The sequence below is a fragment of the Hyperoodon ampullatus genome (genome assembly GCF_949752795.1).
Source record: "Hyperoodon ampullatus genome assembly, chromosome: 5".
Classification (NCBI taxonomy): Eukaryota; Metazoa; Chordata; class Mammalia; order Artiodactyla; family Ziphiidae; genus Hyperoodon; species Hyperoodon ampullatus.
In genome coordinates this window covers 72202270-72213271 of record NC_136918.1, presented here as the reverse complement: position 1 = coordinate 72213271, position 11002 = coordinate 72202270, and the positions used below count along the sequence as shown (strand labels likewise).

General features: G+C 39.5%; 1 protein-coding gene across 1 annotated transcript in view; it reads left to right on the top strand.

The window, feature by feature from the left end:
* Positions 1-4787: 4787 nt before the first annotated feature.
* Positions 4788-11002, top strand: part of LOC307053752 (vomeronasal type-2 receptor 1-like) — a gene marked incomplete at both ends in the record, with an annotated part of 253032 nt that continues 246817 nt past the window's right edge. Inside the window, 5 exon segments of the mRNA XM_079705235.1 lie at positions 4788-4988; positions 4990-5030; positions 9638-9713; positions 9716-9815; positions 9818-9930. Of these exon segments, the coding sequence (XP_079561361.1) occupies positions 4788-4988; positions 4990-5030; positions 9638-9713; positions 9716-9815; positions 9818-9930 (531 nt within the window).

Below are 11002 nucleotides of genomic sequence, written 5' to 3'. Positions count from 1 at the left end.
GAATTTTATGGTATATAAATTATATCTCAATAAAGCTGTAAAAAATTTTTTTAGTGGCCGGAGGGTTGACATGGTCAGTTTCCTTCAGTGTGGGGATGGATTAGAAAGGGGCCAAAGTGGAGGGCAGGAAGGCATGCTAAATTTTTCAAATGAGAGTTAAAGCTGGTCAGGATTTTTCAGTTTCAGATTTTATTAAAAGTAGATGTTTGTTCTCTAGAAGACTGTGATGATAATGGTTTCCCAGCTCTAGTCAGTTGCTTACCATCTTCACCATTTTTGTTGCAGCCACAGCTCACTATAGCTATGTAACAGGTGATGCACCCTGGGAGAAAGCATGCATTGTTTCTGAATGTTAATAGTTTGCTGCTTATTGAGTCAGCTGATTCAGAGACAGGGCATTAATCAGGCTGTCAGAGTTATTTCCCTGAAAATAGAAGGAGCAGAAGAGATAGTAACCTGTGGCTTTCTTAAATCAGCAAGGCAGCCATTTAAAACTTTGTATGCCTGTAGTGTCTGAGTGTCTCTCTCCTTGGCTATAATTGAAGGCTTTCTCTATTGAGACACACAGGAGACACTTCTGCAACAAGTGGTTAGTACTGACGTGTTAAATATAAAAAGCGAAAGCCTGCTTCTTATACATCTCCAGGCCTCTCATCAATAACTTGCACCTCATATAACAATACACTTATGAAAACTGATTTATTTTTAGTCTTCTTTCAGGTAAGCCATCATGTCATAATATCACAAAATTTAATACAGGTAATAATTTTTAACTGTTGGAAACATACATTTAAAAAACTAGTATGTGTATCATAAAGACAGCAATTTAAACACAGGTAACTAAGTGTTGGTTCATTCCTTGACTGTTTAGAAGGACAGCTCCGCATGGGGAATAAGAAAATGGAGTAGATTAGTGTATCCATTCATCTGATGCTGTGGCATGAGTATTACCCAGGATTCTAAATGATTATAAATGTAAGGGAATGACAGAGAGGAATATAAAAGCCAAGTGATATCTAACAAGCTGAGCCTGACTACGAGACTGAAATCCACCGTGAATTCACTATGGCTGCTGTCGTGCTGGGGCTTTGCTGAAACTTGCAGCAGTGTTCCCCTGCAGTTGATATGGAGTTTGAGCTTTTCCTGGAAACCATGTAAACAGCCTTTAAATACTTTTATAGGCTTCGTTATTAAGATCGTTCTCATAACCTTTAGGGGCTCAGATGTTTTCCTTTGCTTGAAGGCAGAGACAAGCCTGGGCAGAATGTGTTATTGTTCTTGGAAGGGAACCTGACCTTCGCCAGGGCCCTGGGAGAACAGCAAGGATCAAACAAGTCTGCGAGAGGGTGGTGAAAACATACAGCGCACAGACTCAGACCTAAGAGTCTGGGTGTGACACATGGGACTAAATACCCGTGGCCATTTGTAGCAACATTCTGATGTCTTTTGCTTTCATTGGGGGTTCTTGAAATCAGAGCCCCATGGAAATAAAAATTAGGTTCAAAGTATTATTGAGTAAACAATCTCACCTTGATAGTTAACAAAACAACTTGCTACTGCTTCCTCTAACAGCATATTAATAGGCTATCACTGAACAGAGCCTCGAAAGGCTCACCCCCAAACCAGAACATCGCTGATTCCTTTATCACCATAGACCCTGGGAAAGGCCAGTTAGTCCAGAGAGATGGAGAGGGCTGGGCCGCGAAGAAGCTGGACCTAGGGTCCACCCTCCCGGACTCGGTCTGTGTCCTGTCTCTCTACTACAAGGCCTTAGAAAGGACATAGGCTTTGGTATCTGCATGTTTGCACGTACTAGCCATGTGAACTCATTTGTAAAGTGAACAGAAGAAAACCAGTCCCATAGGGTGTCATGAGGGCGAGGTGAGGTGTTGAACATCCATCACGGTGCATTTAATAAAAATGCTCTGCCTTAGAGCACGGATGTTGTTTTTCCTATTCTCTGCCTCATCTTTGATGAATTCTACTACATTTGGAGGATGTAGTCATGTGGCCCCAGCAAAATATACTATCATCCTGGGAATTATTGGATATCAGAAGCCTCATCAACACTGAATCCATTTCCTGACCTAGAGGAAGAATAATGCATGTGGAAACAATTTGTACAATATAAAATGCTATAAAAATGCTAATTTTTGTTATTTGTATAAATTAATCAATTTTAATGATTTTTATGACACCTAGTGCAGCTTTTGCCCAGAGGATTAAGACAAAACAACTTTGGTAATAAACATATCTTTGTGCAAGGGTAGCCCTTGGCAACAAGAAGCGTAATTGCTTAGAAACAGCTGCCTTCTGGTAAAAAGGAAGAGCAAACATGAGTGAGGAATAGATCCAGATAGTTCTGAGAAAGCCCTGGACTAAATCTTTTCAGCTCAAGAGAGGGGTTCTCAGGCTATTGTTGAGGAATGGTCTGTCACCCAGAGTGCCATTTTGTTTGGATGAAGCCAGACTCTGGAGCCTGTCAAGGAAGAGATTTTCCTGGTAATCCATCTTTTCCTTTAAGTCATTTCAGTATCATTTTTAAAGACTGAGGGTGGAATCTGTGGACCACGCACATTTTAGAAAACTAAGACTAGTCAGATATTTGACAGACAGATGTCAATCAGGGGCCAAGGGCATGCCATCCACTAGCTCGCTTGTGAAGGTCTAGTCAGATATGGGGGGCTGTGGTGTGGGCCTGCAATTCCACCAGTGAAGTGGTAATGGGAGGCTCTCTTTTGGGATTCCCCAGAGTCAGGTGAGATTATACTTAACCAACAAATATGTACTGGAAATTCTTCAGTGGAGAAGTAAAGGAAATGACTTTTGTGTGGAAGGGTTGGTGGGACCCAGGTGACTGATGATGATGATATTAGGGGAGTAACTGTGTGTGTTCGTGTGTAGAGGGGATTGCAGTAGAATGTGCATGTGTGGAGGAGTTGTAAAACGGGGGGATTTTTCTTACAGTAGCATCTTTTCTGTTTATAAAAGAAGTACAGGAATATTGTAGAACATGTGGGAAAATATGGAAAAGTATAACGAAGAAAATTAAAATCACCCATAATCTACCACCAAAAACTAACTAAAAGTACTGCAGGGGTGTCAGTCTGGGCTGGCAATGAACATGGAAACATGAAAATCATTGGTTCATTAAAACAGTAGGAAAAGGGATTTTTATTCTCCTTTTTTCTTTTTATTTCAGTTTGCAGTGGTTTCTTCTAGTGCTTTTAATGGAAATATGTGTAGGAAAGAGAGCTGTAATATATTGGTAAAGTTTAGAAATTTAGAGTACGATTGTATACACTGGTTTGTTAGCTGTTATCTTTGTGTTAAGCATATTGAAAAATTTTTAAAAATTATTTATTTATTTGGCTGCATCGGGTCTTAGTTGTGGCATGTGGGATCTTTCCTTGCGTCGCACAGGCTTCTCTCTAGTTGTGGCACGCGGGCTGTAGAGTGTGCGGGCTTAGTTGTCCCGCGGAATATGGCATCTTAGTTCCCTGGCCAGGGATCGAACCCGTGTCCCCTGCATTGGAAGGCAAATTCTTAACCACTGGACCACCAGGGAAGTCCCAAGCATATTGAAATTTTATGTTGTGAATAAATATTTTTCTAAAACATGATTCAAATGGCTCCTTTGTTTTCTGTCATGTGAATAGATTGTAATTGATTTTAGAAACTCCCTACTGTGTATATTTAGTTCGTCCAATTTTTTCACTCTTATAAATAAAACTGTACTCAATATTCTTATGCATTATGTTTATGTGGATCTCTATTGCTTCCTTGGGATAAATACTTTGAAGTAAAATCACATGATCAAAGGGTATACACATTTTTCATGTTCCTGATACATATTGCTGGACTGCATTCTGAAAATACTCTATGAATTTATACTCCCATGGGGGATGTTTGAGAAGGGCCAAAGGTGACTGGGAATCTATGATGAATTGACCTGGAGAGAGAGATTGGAAGACGTCTCTGAGAGGGGCCAAGAAAGAAGGCACAAGAGGGGATTCTGAGGAAGGAGCCCAGAAATTCTCAGGGATTTGTGCCTGAACCAGTGACGAGGTCAGCAACGTGAGCTGAGGGCAACACTTCACCTTGAAGAGGAGATGAAAGAAAATGATGTATACGAAAAATATTCCTTGAACTCTACGGGCTTTACAGAATTTTTCTAGGGCAGCTTATTATCATCCTAGTCACTAATGAGGAACTTGAGGCATAGAAATTAAGTGACTTTCCCACCATCACACTAATACAAGTGGCAGAACACAGATTCAAAATGATGTCTTCTAGTCCAAATCCCCCATGGTTTTCCATTCAACTTTTTCTATACCCCTAAGGAAAGAGCTTGACCTGATGTCTCCTGTTTTTATACTTCGTGATGAATCAGAGTGCCCTTCTTCACTTTTGGGGCAAGTGCAGCTCCCACAAGGCTGGCTGAAGTGAGAATGAATGAGGCTGATAAACAAGAAAGGGACAATTTCTACAACGTGAAAGACTCTAAACTCAGAATCCCCTATTCTGTCATTATATAATATTGCTAAGCATAAAAGAGATTTTTATGAGGCTCTTTTCAAAAGGATTACTCAGCTCCTAGTGCAGATGCATAAGTTGCAGGTGAGTGTGAGGCTCTGTGATTGACTGAGGCATGACAATTAGGTAGCAAGTAGTGGCAAGCTGAGTCCCCTGTGATGGGGCATGCACATACTCACTGGAACGCTCTCTCAAGGTACCTCGTTAAAAGTTTTAACACTGGTCATTTCTCCCAAACTCTCCTTATTAAAATGGCTAGCAGAAAGAAATGCTTGGTTCTAGGACTGCTTGCCTTTTTATGGGCTGAATTGGGCATTGAAGGCAAAGAAGAGGAAGAAGAACAGACCTGTCAGCTGCTGGGCAAGTTTGATTTGAATGGGTATGTAGGTGCCAGAAACCCTTCACTTGTTATTGGAGGACTGTTTCCTATTCATTCCAGGACCACCCCCAGCAAACGAGTCTGTTTTGGAGCCAGTATCAGCAAAATGTGAAGGGTAAGCCATTCTTTTTTCTTCTTTTTACATCAGTTGTAGGAGGTGGGGGTAAATGAGTGGTGGGTGTGGGAATCAGAGTCTGGAACTGGAGCCATGATGCCAGCCCTGACTTTGACACTATTTATTTGACTCAGGATAGGTACTTGCTATTTCTGTGCCTCAATTTCTCCGAGGTAGACATTCTAGGATTGCTTAGAAACAAGAAGGAAAAAAGACAGGTTTTATATGCTATACAACATTGCTCCTCAGAGGGTGGTCTGTGGACCACCAGCATCAGCATCATCTAAGAGCTTGTTAGAAATGTAGAATCTCAGGCTGCAGCCCACATCTGCTGAATCAGAATCTGCATTTTGACAAGACCTCCTGATGACTCATGTACACAATAAGGTTTGAGAAGCATGATGTAGAGTTGTGCAGTGTTGCAGCTTTACTTTGAATTGTTATTAGACTAAAGTCTCCCCAGGTGAAAATACACAATGCTGGAATGCTGATTTATTTATGAGCTAGTGTTCATAGCGAGATTCCTCCAGTTGGAAGGCTTCTGCCCTACTCCCCTCATCCCAAAATTGTCATGTCAAGAAATGGGATCCATGACTGACAATCTGAATTTGCAAGGAATCCATTGTAAGAAAAGCAAACATGGGTTATATTTCTGGGTGTGAAACACACACACACTTTTGATATGAAAAGAATGCCAGAAATTAAAGGAAAATTACTGTCCACACTGTTCTACTACCATAATAAAGCAGCTCTTTCCTTTCATTTCCATATATTCTTTCTCAGCCCTTTATATAAATGCAACTGTAATTTTTTTCATAATGTGGCAATAGCATGGACACAGTTTTATATTGGGCATTTTACATCATATCTTAATCACTTCCCATGATGCTGCGTGGTAATTATAATTACAAATGCATGCTGTAAAAATTTTGGCTGCTTCTTATACAACTAAATCTTTACTGATCATAACTCCTTCCCTTTGGTCATATATCATGCTACATATTTGAAATACCACTAAAGGGGTGGATAAGCTGTATGTTGGCAAAAAGAAAGGATTGCAGTCAGTCTGTACTTAACTCTTCCCTGGACCTTCTAATTCTTTTCCATTCTTACAGTGAAGCAAAGGGAAGTGGGAAAGAAGCACTTCTGCTCATGGCTACATTATTTAGAGTCAGTTTATTATTTATCAGAGAAGTTTTCACTGATTTAATCTTTAATAACATAAAATGAAAACCAGAGTTTGTCACAGTATAGTACACTCATATTTCATCAGTGGAATCACTTAATTTGTTCTTCACCCTTCATTGGAGCTTCTGAAGGTTATCTTCCTAGCAAGGTAAAATAGAAAGGCCAATATACATATTTTTAGTAAAAATCCACTCCCTTATTAAAAAATAGTTTGGTATATCCACTGTGATTGACACAGTGGTGAGAAGTAAGTATGTCCCATTTAAAAAAATAATTCACTGTATCAGGGATAATTTGGGTTTTTTTAAAAAATAAATTATTTATTTATTTTGGGCTGTGTTGGGTCTTCGTTGCTGTGCATAGGATTTCTCTAGTTGTAGCAAGTGGGGGCTACTCTTCGTTGCAGAGCGCAGGCTCTAGGCACGTGGGCTTCAGTAGTTGTGGCACGTGGGCTCAGTAGTTGTGGCGCACGGGCTTAGTTGCTCCACAGCACGTGGGATCTTCCTGGACCAGGGCTTGAACCCATGTCCCCTGCATTAGCAGGCAGATTCTTAACCACTGCACCACCAGGGAAGTCCCCAGGGATATTTTGATTTCCATCTCTAGTCCACTGTTCTTATTTAATTTTCAGAGTAGTCTGATAGTTGCTTTATATGTTCAGTCCAGGGATCTTAATTGTAATCAGTGGGAGAGAGCGGGTGGTGTGTGCTTACTCCATCTTGACTTTAACTCAAAGCCTAAGGATCCTTGAAAAGATTACTTCGGCATCTTCTGACTGCCAGTGTTGCTGCTGAGAAGTCTGATGACATTCTGATTCTTCATATTTTGTATGAAACTTGTTTCACATGATCCAGGGCATCTAAAAAGCCAGTTCCTTGTCCTGAATGTGGATCAGAAATGTAAGGCATCATTGCGGGGGTTCTGCTTGTCTCCCAGCTTGTTGACTGAAACCCAAATTTCTCATCTTCACTCCATACAAGCCTAAAACTTTCCCAGCACTTAAATCCATCCTAAACATATCTATTGGATATTAATAACATCCCATATTTACACTTTTTGATATATGTTCTTCAAAATTAGAGCTATATAATGACTTTTCACCAATAACCATCAACAGTTTCTATCTATCTGTACCCAATTCCAATGTTCTCCTAGCCTCCCTCCCAATGGGAGAACCCTCATGGGAGGCCTGGATAGGTGGTACTCAGGAGCTGGGCGTAATCAGATAACAATTTCATTTTGGCATCATTAACGTTTACCTATAACTGATCTAGATATGCAAGTTGGAGTTTGGAGAAGTCTCATTCTGAAACCCACAATTTTAACAGGATAATAGTTGTGGTTGGCCATCAGCCAAAGTGAACAGACGAGGAAGACTTTTATTTTGAAAATCTTCAGAGCAGAGAAGACAGTGAAATGGAGGGAAGAAGGGAGTATTTTAATTCTTGTTTTGGTTGATCTAAACAAAGTTAGGATTTAGAGAAATTTTCTGCAGAACAAAAGGTATACATTGTATAACGATACTGTGAGTATCACAATGGAAATCAACAACTGAAAGAAAAATCATCCCAAATCCCACCCTTTCAGTAATTATCCTGTACTCATTTAAACTTTTTACCTGTTGATAGTTTTCCAAATGTTCACATAATTTATGTGTAGTTTTAATTATAGTATAGAAACAACTTTGCATACAGACTGTTTTACCTAATATTATATGCATGCTGCAGTGTAATTTCTCTAATCATAGTTTTTTAATTATGGAAAATGTTCCTATCAAGTCAGTGTACCATAATGAGCATGTAAATTCTTTCCAATTTTTCAATATTATAAATAATTCTAAAATGAACAGTTTGGAACATACCTAGTTTTTTTCTTTTGGGAAGAACAGTACCTTCAGATAAATTCTCTGGGGTGTAATTATTGATTCAAAACAGGTGAACATTTTCTAGCTCTTGAAATGTATTACTCTCTCACCTTAAAAAAGATATTGCTATATTTATTTCAAAAATATATATGCCAATTTGTATGGCCATCCATGTAAATTTAGAGGCCAGTTGTCTTAGGACGATAAAGCCCTTCATGTTCAGACTCCTGATTCTCCAGTCTCCTCTTCCCATGCCATACCTATTCCTACCCTGTTCTCCAAGTGTCCTGATCTTCCCATTCCTAGAATGTTAGGTTCTCTTGTTGTCATGCCTTCACACATACCGTGCCCTCTGCTTACAGCATTCGTCCCCTGTTTTTACATTACCCTTCAAGACTTAGCTTGGCTGTTAAGTCCCCCAGGGCAAGGTTCCCCACCCCTTTAACTGCTGGTCCCTATGTCTACCCCTATCGCTGTCTTTATCATTTTGTGCATGGCTATTTTTCTGTTTCTTTGCCTAGACACTGCAGTGCCTATCTTTTTCACTGTTGCATTTATAGTGTCTCGCACCAGTGCAACTCAGTAACTACGTGTTGAATAAAAGGCAAAGCTAAACTAAACTAAAAAACCCAGTTAAAGAGACATGGAGGAAAAATCTAATCTGCCAACAGGGCTATTTGCTATTAGATATTTGATTCAAAAATATTTATTGAGTAAAGATAGGTAGTTAGATACTAGAGCTACAGAGGACATTAAGAGAAAACATCCTTGAGGTCCTTGCTTTCAAATAGGTTAAAGTTTGGTTAAAACTGGGAAGAAAGAAAGAGAGTTGGAAATAGAATATTTATTTTTAATGGAGAAGAAATTGAAAAAAAATGTGCTGATGGACTAAAGGGAAGTAATTTTCCTTTTTGTGGCTAGGGAATGGAAAGGAGGAGGCATCTCATTCATGGTTAAATGTAAGAGTGATAGGAAAGAGATGTTTCTTAATTTAAAAGTCTCAACACTAACGATCAAATCATGGCAGGAAAAATTATCTATTGGAGTCATAATATATATCGTATATATAAATATTATGTACTGCTTTTATGTAGTCCTATCATAAGTATTTTCATGTATTTACAAAACTTTTATTATTATAATTAACATCTAGAAGAAACCAGGAGAAACCTATAGGAAGGTAAGGAAGAGGGAAAGGAGACTGACTCATAGGGTACTGGGGACTTCCAATGAATGGGGAAAAATGTATTGAGGAATTATTGCGTGTTCTGCATGGTGGAGAGAATTGCGAATATAAGAATATTTTTGTGAAAAGAGATAATCAGCTGTCCAAAAAGATGCTTCCCAGCCCAAGCCAATCAATAATGAATATGATTCATACTTGAACCCTTTAAATTGCAATATCTTTTAATGAAATATTAACATGCTCACACAAGGCAGGTGCCCCCTGAAGTTTTGGCAAAATGCTCTCAGCACCAATCCCAGCTAAAAGCTGCTTTCCCCTCCACAGATCCACCCACTGACTAAGGCCTTACAAAAACTATTTCCTTTTCAGTTTCAACTTCCGGGGCTTCCGCTGGATGAAAACCATGATCCACACCATCAGGGAGATTAATGAAAGGAAGGATATTTTTTGCCCAACATCACTTTGGGCTATCAGATCTTTGATACCTGTTTCACCATCTCCAAATCCGTGGAAGCGGCATTGGTATTCCTCACAGGGCAGGAAGAAAACAGCCCAGTTTTAGAAACAGCACCAGGGCAATGCTGGCAGGAATTGTTGGAGCAGGTGGATCATCCTTATCAGTTGCTGCTTCAAGAATTCTAGGGTTGTATTACTTACCTCAGGTATTTCAGAATATTTGTCCTGGGTACTAACTTATAAAGAAACACAAGGTATGTGAAAATTGCTGCAAAGAGTAAGTTAGGTGCTCAGGTGAGGCTGGGATAAGTTACACAGACAAACAGGATGGTGGTGATGCTGATGCCCCTAATTACTCTGTTCAGCCTGGCCTCAGCAAGTGTGACTGGTGATTTCAGACTCTTCTACATCCCTTAGGATCCTGCCTTAGTTTTGAGCTTGAGATAGTGACCTAGTGATTTGTATGTTGACATCTCAGTAGGCAATACACTCGAAAACACTGGGTGAAGCACAGAGTAGGTGATTGAGAAATACTTGTTGGTTGATTGATAGATGGTATAAGGAACTCATTTTGTTTCTGGCCTGTATTAATACTTAGTAATCATGACCCTTTTTGTTCATACGCTAACATACTGAAACGAGCTGGGATGCTCATTTACGGATTATTTTAAATTCAGGGACAGTGACACATTTCAACCTAAGAATAGATGATATTAGGAAGAATGGATGAGGACACGGGGAGGGGGAAGGGTAAGCTGGGACGAAGTAAGAGAGTGGCATGGACTTATATGCACTACCAAATGTAAAATAGATAGCTAGTGGGAAGCAGCCACATAGCACAGGGAGATCAGCTGAGTGCTTTGTGACCACCTAGAGGGGTGGGATAGGGACGGTGGGAGGGAGGGAGATGCAAGAGGGAAGAGATATGAGGATATATGTATACATATAGCTGATTCACTTTGTTATACAGCAGAAACTAACACACCATTGTAAAGCAATTATACTCCAATAAATATGTTAAAAAAAATAAAATAAAATAAAATATAAGTAAAGCTCTATATTTATTTCCAGGGGTGGTTCACAAAAATATCAAGTCAGGACTTATTAATGTGAAGGATGATTAAGCTTATTTGTGTTACTGAAGTAATGGGAGAAGTTAAAATAATTGTTAAAAAGTAGCATTTACAAAGTGTGTCTTATAAAGCTGCAAATACAAAGGTAGGGGGAACAGGGTAATACTGAGGAACAGAACCAAGAGGAGGGGTCAGGTGACACAGC